Source organism: Barbus barbus (assembly GCF_936440315.1).
Source record: "Barbus barbus genome assembly, chromosome: 6".
In the NCBI taxonomy this organism is placed as follows: domain Eukaryota; kingdom Metazoa; phylum Chordata; class Actinopteri; order Cypriniformes; family Cyprinidae; genus Barbus; species Barbus barbus.
Genome location: NC_136734.1, coordinates 5,651,930 through 5,668,207, shown reverse-complemented (window position 1 = coordinate 5,668,207; position 16,278 = coordinate 5,651,930). Strand labels below are relative to the sequence as shown.

Genomic DNA, 16,278 nt, shown 5'->3' with positions numbered 1-16,278 from the left:
TTGTATAACCTACTTGTAATACATATATTTATATGTATATTCAAATATGTAAAAAAAAATAATAAATTATACTATATATATAAATAAGGTATAATTTCTCCAATTTGTTTTGAATAAAAAATAAATGGGTCAATATATTTAATATTATTTTGTTATATTTCTATATTATTCAGTTTATTAGTTTGTTGTTATTATTAATTATTATTATTACTACAATTACATTTTTTGTTATTATTATTTAATTTGAATCGTTTTTTTAAATTTAGTAAAATGTTTCGTATAACAGTCAGGGGATTTTATTTTGAAAAAACGAGAGCAACCCGGAAGTTATCGTGCCGAGAAGTGGCTGGCTGTATCACATACCGGTGTGTTATAATCTCGATTGTTGGTCTAAGAATAGTAATTTTAGCTTTAGTTATTAACTTTAAAATAATATATATACTTTAGTTATTTAATTGTCAGGTCCCGTTGATGTTTGTGACAGATAAGTAAAAGCAGCAGCGATGAAGACTGTGTTAATGGTGGCTGAGAAGCCCTCTCTGGCTCAGTCCATTGCCAAAATCCTCTCTAAAGGTGAGTCTGCATGATCAAATATACTGCATACAATTACAGGTGCTTTAATTTATAAACAGAGGATTAATTGATTTGGTTTTCCAGCTCCTTCAAATAAAATAGCACCCTTGTTTGGTCCTGTTTGACATTCATTCATTAATATTACATCGATATATATATATATATATATACCTTCAGCAGATGGACAGTTGGCATTACATGTCAAATGAGATGCTAGACTAAAAATATGTTGAATAGCACGTTTCTAATTATTTTATAATTGTCTTTCCGTTTTTTGGCCACATACTCTTATACTAATTCGAGTATAATGAATACTTTTAATTTTATATTTTTCGTTTTGTTGAGTATTTTAAAAGAAATGAGACACTTACATTTTGAAACACTTGTTTCCTGAATGAGATAAAACGTTTTTGTTACAAAACTAGTTTATTTAATCACATTTACAAGCATTTGGCAACTCAAGGTATCTGTATTGCAGCATATGCATTGTGTTGTTGTTTGTTTAGGACGACAAGCATTACTATTCAGTAGACGTCTTTGTGGTTGACATTAAATTTAAGTGACGGTATTATAATAATTAAAACTGAATCCAGTGCATGAACTGTTAGACCCAGTGCTAATTCTGTCTGGATGTAGCACATATACAGGCGATATTGACATCCTCGAATTCCAGTGCGTAAGTTGGGCATCTTGGGTTTTTTCTGAGAAATGGCATTTTGATTGCAATGGGGATGCTCTCCAGACTGAAAGAGCTGTCGACCCCCTTACATGAATGACTGTTCAGGCAGTTTGCTTCATAGATGATCTGTGGCACACGGTCCAGGTCGATGTTCTCCCTGTTATTGGTGCAGAAACATATATTTATATTCAGATAGATTCAGAATTTGATGGTCTGTAATTTTCCTAATTGCCATCAAAATGCATGCAGTGTTTTTCTAGATTAGATTGTTTGCATTTTTATGCCAATTAGGGCAATTACAGCTTGTCAAATTCTGAATTGTTATAAACTTTAATAAGAAAAGGATTGCATGCATCTTGTATAAAATGCACCTGCAATATACTTTCCCTTTTGCTGGCTATAAATCCATATTTTTAAAAGGCTTAAAAATCTGCTGTACTCACTCGTAGCTCCATGCGGCGACGCTGCGTTCGTTGATCCTGCTGGGCAGGTTGATGAGCTGTGTGTGGTACTCTTTCAGCGTGGAGGAGCAGTAGGTGTGCTCCACACACTGGGCCATGATTGGATTGCACTGGCTGGGGTTCAAGACCAGCAGAAAAACGCTCAGGAGTCCCAGAAACTGAGCGGGAGAGTGAGTAGGCAACAAATCATCAGTATTAATTAGTTTGCGCCTGTCACCGGTGGACACCTTCATGGATTGTGGTCATTCCATAGCTACTTCCAAAATATAACGCCTGCATTCACAGATGCAGTGCAGCAGTGTACATTGGCATCAGTCAAATTAAAGAATAATTAGAGATTCCATGTGTCCCTTAGTCTATATCAAATACATCAATAAATAAATATGGTTTACTAAAACTTTGTCTTGGGCTCTCAGTTATTGCAAGGAGTCTCTGACAGATAAATACTAAAATAAATATTAAAAATGGATTTTATCCTGAACTATTGGCACTTTTGACCAATTTAATTTTTATAAATTCTCAATTTTTGAGAAAAAAAGGTTAATTTTGGGTAATAATTTGATTCCAGCTATTTTTTTACTTATAATTTGCCATGCATTAATTATATTTATAATATGTATATATATATTAAGTACTTGTATGTACTTTTGCATGGCCCGCTACCTTTCAAAAGTTTGAGGTTATTTTTTTTTTTTAAAGAAATAAATACTTTTAGCAAGAATTCCTTAAACTGATCATATGACAGTAAAGACATTTATAATTTTACAAAAATATATATTTATATATTTTAGATAAATTCTGTACTTTTGAACATTTTATACATCAAAAAGTGAAAATTCAGCTTTGCGTCACAGGAATACACTACATTTTAAAATATATTCCAATAGAAAATAGTTATTTGAAATTGTAATAATATTTCACAATATTACTGTTTGCAATGCATTTTTGAGCAAATAAGGGCTGTTTGGATGAGCATAAGAGGCTTCTTTCAAAAAAACATAAAATTTATTACCAACCCCAAGCTTTTGAATAGTAGTGTTACTAATTGTATGTTATTGGCTGTATCAATAGTAATTTAAATCTAAAAAGCGATTCAATCCAAGTAAGTGCAGTTTCCTAGTTCTGGGTCCTAGATAATCTTGTGAGGCAAGTCTTGTGAGAATGGCGTTGGAGACTTACCTGTAGCTGTTGCATGCTGGAGAAACGGAGGTGAGGAGTGCAGCGAGAGAGAGAGCTGGAGGCTTGCCGTGCCTGTTGGGGGTAAAGCTTTCAGTTGAAGTGTGTCCATCCCCTCCGTTTGGGTCTATATTTATGTACCACCATCTCAATGGAGACCTCCAAAAATCTGTAGCAGAAGCCAGTGGTCAAAGAGAGAGGAGGTCATCATCAGAGTTCAGCCTTGGGAACAGCATCTCATTACCTGATGGTGACCATTGACGTCATTCAGGTTTAACTCTGGTAGGGCACAAAATAGAAAAGAATGAATGAAAGGAATGATGCATAATCAGCTCTTCTCTCTCTCATTTTACTTTATGATGGATCGCTCAATGCCAGCACCAATTAGACTGCTTTTAGCCTGCCGATTTGTCAATGTCCACCCACCATCAAATTTCTGAAGGAGCGCTTTAGTCGTCAAGCTTACATGGTCATGTTAGTTACTTCTGCAGACATTGACATGGTTCTAGGCAGATGAATAACAAACAGTGTGCATTCGAAGCCTCATCTGAATGCAATTATTGTGGTGTCAGTGTAAGCTTATGTTTGCATGATTTTTATATTAAAATACTTCTGTTTTTAATTTTGTTCTAGTTAATGGGATTGTTTACCCAAAAGTGAAAACTCTGTCACTCTTATGTCATTCCAAACCTGTATGCTTTTCTTTCTTCTGTTGAACACAAAGGAAGATATTTTAAAGAGTGATGGTAACTGAAAAGAGTTGGGTCGCAATGAATTCTATAGTATTTTTTTGTTCATACTATGGAAGTGAATGGGACCAGGAACCAAAGAAAGAAATGCAAACAAGTTTTGAAGGACATGAAATTATAAGAAATGTATGAGGTCTTTAAACATTTCTTTTTATTGCCTTTCACTTACAGGTAGCTGTTCAACCCGAAAAGGCCTGAATGGAGCGTGTTCAGTCCATGAGTACACAGGAAGCTTCATGGGCCAAAATGTGAGGTTCAAGATGACGTCAGTGTGTGGACATGTCATGAGTCTGGACTTCATCGGCAAGTATTTTGTCTTCAAGTAGTACTGCTTTTAAAATACAAGCAAAATCTGTAACTGTACACTAACAGTCAAAAGTTTTTCAACAGTAAGATTTTTTTTAATGTTTTTTAAAGAATTTTCTTCTGCTCACCAAGCCTGCATTTATTTGATCCAAAATACAGCAAAAGCAGTAATATTGTGAGATGTTTTTACTAATAACTTCTTTCTATTGGAATATATTTTAAAATGTAATTTATTTCTGTGATCAAAACTACATTTTCAGCATCATTACTCCAGTCTTCAGTGTCACATGATACTTCAGAAATCATTCTAATATGCTGATTTGCTGCTCAAGAAATATTTATTATTATTATTATTATTATTATCAATATTTAAAACAGTTGAGTAAATTTTTTCAGGATTCTTTGATGAATGGAAAGATCCAAAGATCAGCATTTATCTGAAATAAAAAGCTTAATAAAAAGAAAATAACATTATAAATTATACCATTCAAAAGCCTGGAGTCAGTGTATATGTATGTATGTATGTAAGTGTGTATATATATATATATATATATATATATATATATATATATATATATATATATATATATATATATATATATAATAATAATTTTTTATTTTGGGGGGGAGGGGGGTAAGCAAGGATGTTTTAAATTGATCAAAAGTGATGATAAAGACATTTATAATGTTACAAAAGCTTTCCATTTTTTCTATTGCTGTCCTTCTGAACTTTCTATTCATCAAAGGAACCTGAAAAAATTTCACTTGGCTGTTTTCAACATGATAATAACAACAAATTGTTTTTGAGCAGCAACTCTGAATATTAGAATGATTTCTGAAGGACCATGTGATTGGAGGAATGATGGTAAAACTTTAGCTTTGAAATCACAGGAAAAAAATACATTTTAAAATATATTCTAATAGAGAAGAGTTATTTTAAATAGTAAAAATATTTCAAAATTTTACTGTTTTTGCTGTACTTTGATTAAATAAGGCTTGGTGAGCAGAAGAGACTTCTTTAAAAAACATTAAAAAGCTTACTGTTCAAAAACTTTTGACTGGTAGCGTATGTGCAAGACAATGTAAACTTGACTTGTATTATTCCCTATCCTTAATGTTTTGCAGGAAAGTATAACAACTGGGATAAAGTTGATCCAGCTGAGTTGTTCAGTAAAGCTCCGACTGAAAAGAAAGAAGCAAACCCCAAACTAAATATGGTCAAATTCCTTCAGGTGACACTGATTATGGTGTATCTATTGTCTAAAATAATTAACATTTAGACAAACTATATAGCCTGTCAAAGTATTTATCATTTTTATTCTATAAATATTATAGAATGTAATAATACTATAGTAAATTTAATAACAATACTTTAACAATTAAGTCTTAACATATTTCCATAAATCTTTAAATAACAAAGTTGCTGTTTATTGACAGGTTGAAGCAAAAGGTTGTGACTATGTTGTGCTGTGGTTGGATTGTGATAAAGAAGGAGAGAACATATGTTTTGAGGTGAGTCTGAATCTATTGAAAGAAAATACAACTTTTTGATTGTCCATATAACTGGGCCTGAGGTGTTCAGTCCAGTTTTTTGAGTGTGCATTTTCTTGATTTGTTTGTGTTGTACCATCTCAGGTGTTGGATGCCATTCAGCCGGTGATGAATAAGCCTTACGGTAATGATCGTACCGTGTATCGAGCAAAGTTCAGCTCCATCACAGACACGGATATTTGTAACGCCATGAACCGACTTGGAGAACCCAACAGGAATGAGGCTCTGTCTGTAGATGCTCGTCAGGAACTGGACCTCAGGATCGGCTGTGCTTTCACACGGTATGAAAAAGGTCATCTGGGTAGAACAGACCTGCTTTGATTTCTTTCTTTATTTTTATATACCATTACAATACAGTTTTTTTTGCAATACACGTGACTGTTGAAAAAATTGGGGTTGGTAAGATTTTTTAAATGTTTTTGACAAACGTTTCTTATGCTTATCAAGGCTGCATTTATTTGATTAGAAATATAATAACTGTAATATTGTAAAATTATTTAAACTCAAAAGAAGTTTTTTATTTTAATACATTGTAAAATATATAAACAAAATTCCAGTGATTGTAAAGCTGAATTTTCTGTAGTTTTCAGTGTCACATGATCTTTCAGAAATCATTTTAATATGGTCATTTGATGCTCAAGATACATTTCTTATTAACAACAAAACAGTTATGCTGCTTAATATTTTTTGTGGAAACTGTGATATATTTTTTTTAGGATTCTTTGTTGAATACAAAGATCAAAAACCAGCATTTATTTGAAATAAAAATATTTTGTAACAATATAAATGTATTCAGTCACTTTTTATTAAAATAATGCATCTTTACTGAATAAAAGTTTTAATTTCTTTCAGAAAAATTAACCTTTTTACTGACTACAAACGTTTGAACAGTAGTGCATAGGTCAAACTATTTTAAGTTGTTCATCACACATAATCATTATTTTTAGTTTCCAGACTAAATACTTCCAGGGGAAATATGGGAATTTGGACTCCTCATTGATCTCGTTTGGTCCCTGTCAGACTCCCACACTGGGATTCTGTGTGGAACGGCATGACAAGATCCAGTCCTTCAAACCTGAAGCATACTGGGTTATACAGGCAAAGGTCAGTTCTGCTCAAAATACAAAACCCAGTTTTCAAAATCCAATTCTTTTACAGAACAGCTATATCATTTCTCATTGCATACTTGCTTCTTTTCTGCATTTTCCTTTTTTTGTGCGCACAGGTTTTTAAAGGCAAGGACAGTCCACTCACCTTGGACTGGGACCGTGTGCGAGTATTTGACCGTGACGTTGGTCAGATGTTTGTTAACATGGCAAAGACTGCTAAGGAGGCTAAAGTATGTATTTGTATCTCAGTTGTTATGATTGTGTCATTTCATATTTTAGTGATGCTAAATGTGAAACTGCATGAGATACAATGTGTCTTTTCTTGCAGGTTGACTCGGTGTCTAAGAAAGAGAAAGCCAAGCAGAGACCCCAGGCACTGAATACAGTGGAGATGTTAAAAGTGGCCAGCTCTGCTTTGGGTGGGCAGCTTTCCTTGTGATATTAAATGTGAATTCATAAATCAAAAGAATAATAAATAGGGTTTTAATGAGGAAAGAAAGAAAGAGGGGAGACAATAAAACCAATTACTTGTGAAATCTAATGACCAGTCATGCCATGATTGAACTTATATTATGCGGTCTAGAACTTAATTCACTCTAATAACGTCACTTTTGGCAAATGACTACTGTTATTTTGTAGTATTGAAGTATTATTTACATAAAAATAATCAGACTTAAAATAGTTAACTCACACTACCATTCAAAGGTTTGGGGTTAGTAAGATTTATTAAAAATGTTTTTAAAAGAAGTCTCTTCTGCTTACTAAGGCTGCGTTTATTTAATTAAAAATATGGTACTGTAATATTGTGAAATATTATTGCAACTTAAAATAACTGTTTTCTGTTGTAATATATTGTAAAATGTCATTTATTTCTGAATTTTCAGCATCATTACTCAAGTCTTCAATGTCACATGATCCTTCAGAAATCATTCTAATATGCTGACAGAGGAAACCAAAATCTTACTGACCTCAAAGTTTTAAACTGCAGTGTATATATGATTTTATCTGTGTATTTCTCAGGAATGGCTCCCCAGCATACTATGCAGATAGCAGAGCGTCTGTACACACAGGGCTATATCAGCTACCCTCGCACAGAGACCACACATTACCCTGAAAACTTTGACCTGAAGGGCACCCTCAAACAGCAGGCCAACAGCTCCTTCTGGGGTGAAATGGTAAGCAATAGCCCTTTCCTCCCCCCTTCGAAGAGATCACTTAAGATGCTCATTAATGAATTAATATGCTCTTTAATGATTAATATTTTATAATATATTAAATCAACATATTTGATGTTGGTGTTATTGTATTTTTGTAGGAAGTTTAATTGCTTTATTTTGTATAATATTTAGTATTATAATATACAGTACATAGCCTATATATTTAATCCTGATATGCCACAAAAATAATGTAAAGCGATTAATATTGTGTGTGTGTTTGTGTGTATACAGGTAAAAGCCCTGCTCTCTGAGGGCATTAACAGGCCAAGAAAGGGAGCGGATGCAGGAGACCATCCGCCAATCACACCTATGAGAGCCGCCTCTGAGAGCGAGCTGGGTACGACTGTGTATTTTCACATTTACATTTTTGATATTGAAATGTCTAGCGCAGAGATATTCTAGAAAACACCCAGGTCATACTATGATCCAAATCTGACATTTCAGGACAAGATGCTTGATCCTGTTAATAATTTTAAATGTGAGCTTAAAGGGTTAGTTCACCCAAAAATAAAAATTTTGTCATTCATTACTCACTCTTACATCGTTCCAAACCGGTAAGACCTTCATTCATCTTCAGAACACAAATTAAGATATTTTTGATGAATTCCGGGAGCTCTCTGATCCTCCCATAGACAGCAAGGAACCTAACACGATCAAGACTCAGAAACGTAGCAAGGAGATCATTAAAATAATCCACGTGACATCAGTGGTTCAACCATAATTTTTATGAAGCTACAAGAATACTTTTTGTGCGCGAAGAAAACAAAAATGCTGACTTTATTTAACAATTTGTGTCCTCCGCGTCACCCTGTAGCACCATTTTGGAGAGTATCACAGACGTACGGTTGAACCACTGATGTCACATGGATTATTTTAAGACATCAAAACAAATTTGGAACGGTACAGTCAATGAAATTCAGTTCAGAGGCCATATTGCAGGAACATCCTAACTCTAGAATCTAATCTTAACTGATCTGGGGCCAGTTGCATCAACTTAGTCACCATGTTAAGACTGTGTCTTAAGAACTAGTTTAACCAACTAGTAGCTGCCAAGGGGTAATCAGTCTTACTTTTCCAATACAAATAAGACCAATCTACCATTTCATAACTAAATAAAAAAAGTTATGACCAGTCTTGAACAAAAAAAATAGGTGACTAACTTTTTAAGACTAGTCTAAACAGTTTATGCAACCGGCCCCTGAAGTCAGAGCTAAGACAACAGAGCTATAAAATGTCAAATATCTTTTTATCTCTGCAGGCAGCGATGGTTGGCGTCTGTATGATTACATCACACGGCACTTCATCGCGACAGTCAGCCCTGACTGCAAATACCTGCAGACCACCATTTCCTTCAGCATCGCCACAGAGAGCTTCACGTGCAGCGGGAAGACACTCATCTCTGCTGGTACGAGCAATCTGATGAGTTTAAAGGGATAGTTCACCCAAAAATGACAATTCTGTCACCATTTACTCACCTTCAATTAGTTCCAAACCTGTATGAATGTCTTTGTTCTGCTGAACACAAAGGAAGATATTCTGAAGAATGTGGGAAACAGAGCAGTTCTGGGGCACCATTGACTTCCATAGTATTTTTTTGTTCCTACTATGGAAGTCAATGGTGCCCCAAAACAGCCTGGTTACAAACTTTCTTCAAAATATCTTTCTTAGAAATTCATACAGGTTTGGAGCTACTTGAGGGTGAGTAAATGATGACAGAATTTTCATTTTTGGGTGAGCCTATCGCTTTAATTAATGTTTTTTACATTTGCCATTTTCAAATTATATTCTAGTGGAGAGATGATGCTTATTAATATTTCTTGCAAACAGGTTACACTGAGGTGATGCCCTGGCAGGGTATTCCACTGGAAGAGGCCTTGCCGGTGTGTGAGAGAGGAGACGTATTTACAGTGGATGAGATCAAACTACTGGAGAAACAGACCAATCCACCAGACTACCTGACTGAGGCCGAGCTCATCACACTCATGGAGAAACACGGCATCGGTACGATCTGTTTTATTAGTGCTGACAACCTTAACAGATTCTTCAGAAAAGCAGTTCACAGAAGAGAGTAAATTTTATACATTTTATCCCTGATGTGCACCTACAATGTGTTTGTTCACAATGTTTGTTCACCATTGTTGTTACCTTCTGGATCCAGTACTGCAAAATTAATTACAAAAGCATGCAGAATTCACAGCACAATGATTTATGAAAAGTGTTTCATCATTATTCATTATATGCTAATAGATATAAGGACTATTTTAACATTTCATATTTTATTTGGATTAATATTTGAAATGTTGATACAAGATTTAGTGCATCAATGAATACATATGCCATTTACAATTTTTGAAATATGTCTCTTATGCTCACCAAGGATGCGTTTATTTAATCCAAAATACAGTATAACTATTATATTGTGAAATATTATTACAGTTTAAAGTATATATTTGAAAATATAATTTATTCCTGTGAAGCAAAGCTGAATTTTCAGCAGCCATTGCTGTAGTCTCAGTGTCACATGATCCTTTAGAAGTTGCTTCTCAAGAAATATTTCTTATTATCAGTGTTGAAAGCAGTTGTGCTGCCACTGTTTAAAAATCTAATGCATCTTTGCCTAGTAAATGTATTAATTTTTAACAAAGTATTTTAAAAATTTACAAGTTAGTTTGGTTTATAATGTACTCAGAGAAAAGTGAACTATTTTTTCTTTTAGAAACATTTAATTGCAGACCTTTTTTAAAAAAAATCGTAACCGTTATTATTATGTGGACTGCATTAACAAATGATTCTGTCACTAGGCACGGATGCCAGCATCCCTGTCCACATTAACAATGTCTGCCAGAGAAACTATGTGACGGTTGAAAGTGGCCGCAAACTCAAACCTACCAACCTGGGGATTGTTCTGGTTCACGGTTACTATAAGATTGGTAAGGAAAAACATTTGAACCTCAGGTAATTAGCTGTTGTGCGCACTACTCATTTGTTAAACTTATCTTTTTGTGTGTTAGATGCAGATTTGGTGCTGCCCACAATCCGCAGTGCTGTGGAAAAACAGCTAAATCTGATATCTTTAGGAAAGGCAAACTTCCAACAGGTCTTACAGCACACTCTGGACATCTTCAAGAGGAAGTTTCACTACTTTGTGGACTCCATTGCAGGTTATGTCCTACAATGAATCTATGCAAAGAATTAGTTTATTGCTGCATCTCTGTACCATATTTATAAATTTTAGAACGTTCTCAGATAAACTCCATGTTTATTTGATTGCTGCATAAAAGTCAGACTAAATTATGCCTGGTCAGACCCACCTCAGCCCAGAGTATCAAAGTATACAGTTGTAATTGCTGTGTAAATGCATTGATCTCTTCTGAGCAGCATTGAACATATCAGATGTGCTTCTGTGCCACCTTTGCAGTGTAATTTTGGCATTAGAGATGTTGTTTTAACACTACTAATCAATGGCCCAGTGTCATAGACAGGGTTTAGCCTAAACCAAGATTAGGCCATAGTTTAATTAGGACATTTAAGTCATTTTTATAAACATGCCTTAGAAAAAAGCATTACTGGTGTGCATCTGAAGACAAAACAAAGGCACTGACATGTTTTATGATCAGTCAGTGCAAGTTTCTTTCAGTTGAAACAGCTCAGATTTACATTTTAGTCTAGGACTAGGCTTAAGCCTGGTCTGTGAAACCAGAGGAATGTGTATTACTTTGTTTTTATTAATTATTGACTCTTAAATCCTGCTCGGAATGTTTTTTGCAGGCATGGATGAGCTGATGGAAGTGTCCTTTTCCCCCATCGCTGCTACTGGGAAACCTCTCTCGCGCTGTGGCAAATGCCATCGCTTCATGAAGTACATCCAGGTCTGTAACGACTCAGATTGACTTCTTACTCATACTGCCTTCTTGCTTTCTTTTTTTCACAATGTTACTCTTTTTACTGTATTGTTTATCATATAAATGCAGCCTTGAGGAATGTGTTTAGAGTATAATGTTTAATAGTAGCCCAGGGGAAGTGGTAGTTAAGAGGTCAAAGTTCTTGGTGTGTAATAAGAAGGTCAAAGCCCTCTGTGATGTCTCAAAATCAGGAGTTAATGGTAGGATCAGGGTCATGGATCAAAGCCCCAGACATGGTGTTGCAATCATTTTACTTGAGTGCTGTGCAGAACTGAACTTTGGACCATTTCGAGACAAGCGTGTTTGGTTAAATATCTAACATTCCTCCTTCTAATCGTACTGTCATCAGTTCAAACTAAAGGTCAATGTTGACAAAGAAAACAGCAAAAAAAAAAAAAGAATTACTGTAAGTCTGAACATGCTATGATCTGTAGTTCAGATCTGAGTTCAGTGTACTATGAAAACAGATTTTTGTTTTGGGGTTGGATTTAAAAAAAAATCTTTTTGTAAAAAGGCTCTTTAAAAGCTGCATTTATTTGATTAAAAATGCAATAAAACAGTAAGTTTGTGAAATATTATTACAATTTAAAATAACCTTTCTATTTTAATTTTGTTTAAATGTAATAAAAAAAGCTGAATTTTTAGCATCATTACTCCAGTCTTCAGTGTCACATGATCCTTCAGAAATCGTTCTAATATGCTGATTTGCTGCTCAAGAAACATTTAATATTATCAGTGTTGAAAACAGTTGTGCTGCTTAATATTTTTGTGGAAACTGTGATGCATTTTATTTTATTTCAGTATTTTTGTAATGAAAAGAAAGCTTAAACAAACAACATTTATATGAAACGCTAACATAATAAATGTCTTTACTGTCGCTTTTGATCAATTTAATGTATCCTTTCTGAATAAAAGTATTAATTTCTTTAAAGAAATCTTACTGACCCGAGTACTGTGTATATAGTGCACATATACCCACAATGCTTTGTACATCAAAAATACAGTTTTTAAACACCTGACTTCAAGTTGAGAGGAAATGATGTTGATTATTCGCAGTGAGTAATGCAGCTAAAGTTTTTGATGAGTCGTTTGATATTTGAATGGGGATCCCAGAGCATATGCACACTAACTTTGATCCTAATTACCATCCGAATGGTCATGTTGCTGTAAATCACGTGGTTCATTACTGATGCACTTTGGGCTTTTAGGCAGCCTCTCATCTCTCTAGCACCTGAAAATGACCTTCGACAAGGAAGCATTTTACCTAAATGTTGTCCTGTGTCCATCTGAATGTGGAATAACTCACAAATTATTCATCAGTGTCCCTCAACATTCAAATTAGACTCTGGGCTCTTGGTCTAATGTCCCTGTTAAATGGGCTTCAATGTCCACCGCTTGCGTAAGGGAGATTAATGCTGATTTTCTTAAGTGAAGTCCAGCCACAGTATAGAGGTCTTTACTGTTACTTCTTCACTTTAGATGGTAAAATATGTGGAAAATGAAGTTAATTCAGAAAATGCTGGTGTTTTCCACCATCAATATATTTTTCAGTTATGAATTTTAACACGTAGAAGCATTATACTATTAAAAATAATAGTTATTCAAATATATTTTCATAAGTATTAACTATTATGTTCCAATAAATGCACATAAAACGTATTCTACAACTGCAAAAAGTTGAGTCAGATGATACCCAGATTGCTTTTTACAGCTTTATGATGGTGTAGTGTCAGATATAAAGTAACTGTCTTTTTAATCACCCCCAGGCCAAGCCCAGTCGCCTGCACTGCTCTCACTGTGACGAGACCTACAGTTTGCCTCAAAATGGAGCCATTAAGCTGTACAAGGAGCTGAAGTGTCCCCTGGATGAGTTTGAGCTGGTGCTGTGGACCTCGGGGTCTCGTGGCAAAAGTTACCCTGTGTGTCCATACTGCTTCAGCAACCCTCCCTTCAGAGACATGAAGAAAGGTGTGACTGGAAAGCTTTGATTCTCAAATCAACTTGTTTTAAAGTGATTCTTCAATTAGGTTTCTTTCAAACTGTGCTTTATGTATTGAATTTTTTTCCCCACATATCCAGTAATGAGAGATCTGATTATGCCCTTGTTCAACCTTTGGATTAAATTTTTATTATTATTATTTTTTAAAGGTTGGATAAACCATCTTTCAAGTTTATGAAAATGAAAAGAAATCAAATGTAGTTATTGAATATGATTTAAATAATTAAAAAAATATTTTATATTTAATAATATAAAATGTTTAGTTTTTATATTATTATTAAATTACACACTTGTTTTTACAAAATTCTGTTTCCAATTATTGTTATTAAAATAATTAATGTATTTAATTTAAATATTAAATACATTTTATATAATTAAAAATATTATATACTACATTATACACTACCATTCAAAAGTTTGGAGTCAGTAAAATTAGTTTTTGACAGAATAAATAATGATGTTATAAATTGATCAAAAGTGATAGTAAAGACTTCAACATGGATTATAATAAGAAATATTTCTTGAGCAGCAAATCAGCATATTAGAATGATTTCTGAAGGATCATGTGACACTGAAGACTGGAGTAATGATGCTGGAAATTCAGCTTTGCATCACAGGAATAAATTACATTGAAAATATATTACAATAGAATATAAAACCGCTCTTTTAATTTGTAATATCTCACAGTATTACTGGTTTTACAGTTTTTAGTTTTTTTTTAATAAATCAAGTAAATGCAGCCTTGGTGAGCTTCTTTCAAAAACATTAAAACATCTTAATGACCCCAAACTTTTGAACAGTAGTCCATTTAAAATAAATATATAAAATACAAAATATACTTAGAAAAATTGTAGGCTCTTTAGAAATTTATTATAGAGGCGCAGTTAAAAAGACTGGGTGGGGGATTCTGACATTCTGGCAAATGAAAAAGGAAAAAATGCTTAAAAACATGAAAAGAAGTGTAAAAGTTCTCCTACTTGAAGAATAGCCCTTATTATGTCATTTCTCTTTCTATTTCGGTCAGGCATGGGCTGTAATGAGTGCACCCACCCTTCCTGTCAGCACTCCCTCAACTCTCTTGGCATCGGCCAGTGCGTTGAATGTGAGACGGGCGTCCTGGTCTTCGACCCCACCTCTGGTCCAAAGTGGCGCATGGCTTGCAACAAATGCAACGTGGTGGTGCATTTCTTCGAGCACGCCCATAAAGTGCAGGTGTCCCAGGACAGCTGTGATTCCTGCGAAGCCTCCCTGGTCATAGTGGACTTCAACAAGACACGCTCGCCGTTGCCTGATGGTGAAACGCAGCACACTGGCTGTGTGTTTTGCGACCCTGTGTTCCAGGATCTGGTGGAGCTGAAACATGCGACCATGCGGCATCCCATGCACCGGGCCGGAGGAGCCCGCAGAGGGAGAGGGAAGGGAAGAGGGAGGAGGCCTGTGGGGAGAGGGAATCCTAAAAAGCCTAAAGATAAAATGGCAGCCCTGGCAGCATATTTTGTATAGAATGTTAATTAGTCTTGCAGAAGAAAATCAAAGACAGCTTAATAAGGCTTAAAGTGCAAGCTGAAAAGATGAAAATGGCAATAAACTTTTAGTTTAATAAAGTCTTTGTTGTCTCTTGTCTGTTTTTTTTTGTTTTTTTTTGGAGTTTATGCCTATATATTTAATGCACCATTTGAAAAAACAAAACAAAATGTGTTTAGTGTTTTAGGATTTGTCTGTCATCAACTACTGTTGTTTTCTCAGCCGATCGGGTAGTTGTTGGTTGCTGGTGTCGCTGGTGGTTTCCAAACTCTTGATTTCTCCATGCCCTTTGTTTTTTCTATAGCTCTAATTGACTCTCTTTTCTTTTAGCATCCAAATTGCTTGCTTTTCTCTCAAAGTCAGCTCCATCATCTTCATCCTGGTGTGTGTCATCATCGAATGCAAGATTCAGAATGCAGAAATAATGGATATAACTGATACGACACATTCCCTGCTTTTAATATCTGAAGAATTAATTCAACAGGACACAGCTGATCACTTAGAAAGACCTGTGAGGCAACTGTTCCAATACTTATGCTCACATCAGATAGAGGGATGAACTCTAAAAGTGCTGAACTTCTTAGCTGGTAAAACATCTATGTGTTGAATCACGCAATAATAAAATGTGACATTCTGTAGTTTTGTCTCATATTCATCTTTTAATCATATTTGTAAATGTCTTGACTCCACAGCCAACAGAGCAATTTTGTCTTTACTGTTCCAATACTTTTGAGGGCACTGTATATATATATACATTGACAAAATAATTCATAAAGTTAGTAACAATAAAATGAAAATAAAACAAACAGGCTATGGTATCAGTATGTTTTTTGGACATGGTACCACAACAAGAGCATTCTTCAGATTTTTAGTTGCACATTTTACCAAGTTGCTCTATATTTTAGATTTACATTTCTGTATTTGCTTAATTTATATATTTGCTGTATTTACTGTATTTAACATAAATGCATTTAATAAGAAACATAATATTAAGATCAATGTTCATTCAGAATATAATCAACAACATTATAC

The 16,278-nt window shown here is 34.5% G+C and overlaps 1 protein-coding gene across 2 annotated transcripts; it reads left to right on the top strand.

Annotated features, from left to right (window-relative positions):
• Nucleotides 1-311: 311 nt before the first annotated feature.
• On the top strand, nt 312-15,342 carry LOC306872004 (DNA topoisomerase 3-beta-1-like). 2 transcript variants are annotated; one of them, XM_079420316.1, is made up of 18 exons: nt 312-365; nt 485-573; nt 3,810-3,941; nt 5,070-5,176; nt 5,382-5,456; nt 5,580-5,776; nt 6,443-6,599; nt 6,721-6,834; nt 6,933-7,023; nt 7,625-7,779; nt 8,053-8,158; nt 9,080-9,226; nt 9,649-9,822; nt 10,623-10,751; nt 10,833-10,982; nt 11,590-11,690; nt 13,490-13,691; nt 14,747-15,342. In XM_079420316.1, the coding sequence occupies exons 2-18, from the start codon at nt 504-506 to the stop codon at nt 15,223-15,225; spliced, it is 2,586 nt and encodes an 861-aa protein (XP_079276442.1). In that variant the 5' UTR covers nt 312-365; nt 485-503; the 3' UTR covers nt 15,226-15,342. The 2 variants fall into 2 exon arrangements, with proteins under 2 accessions (XP_079276442.1, XP_079276441.1); XM_079420315.1 differs by having other exon boundaries at nt 323-573.
• The last annotated feature ends 936 nt before the right edge of the window (nt 15,343-16,278 follow it).

Excerpts from the sequence above, each read along its gene's own strand:
- LOC306872004 (XM_079420316.1), top strand. The coding sequence starts at position 504 with ATGAAGACTGTGTTAATGGTGGCTGAGAAGCCCTCTCTGGCTCAGTCC. Across the intron at positions 5,177-5,381 it reads ATATGGTCAAATTCCTTCAG|GTTGAAGCAAAAGGTTGTGA; the intron begins GTGACACTGATT and ends GTTTATTGACAG. Across the intron at positions 7,024-7,624 it reads AGTGGCCAGCTCTGCTTTGG|GAATGGCTCCCCAGCATACT; the intron begins GTGGGCAGCTTT and ends TGTATTTCTCAG.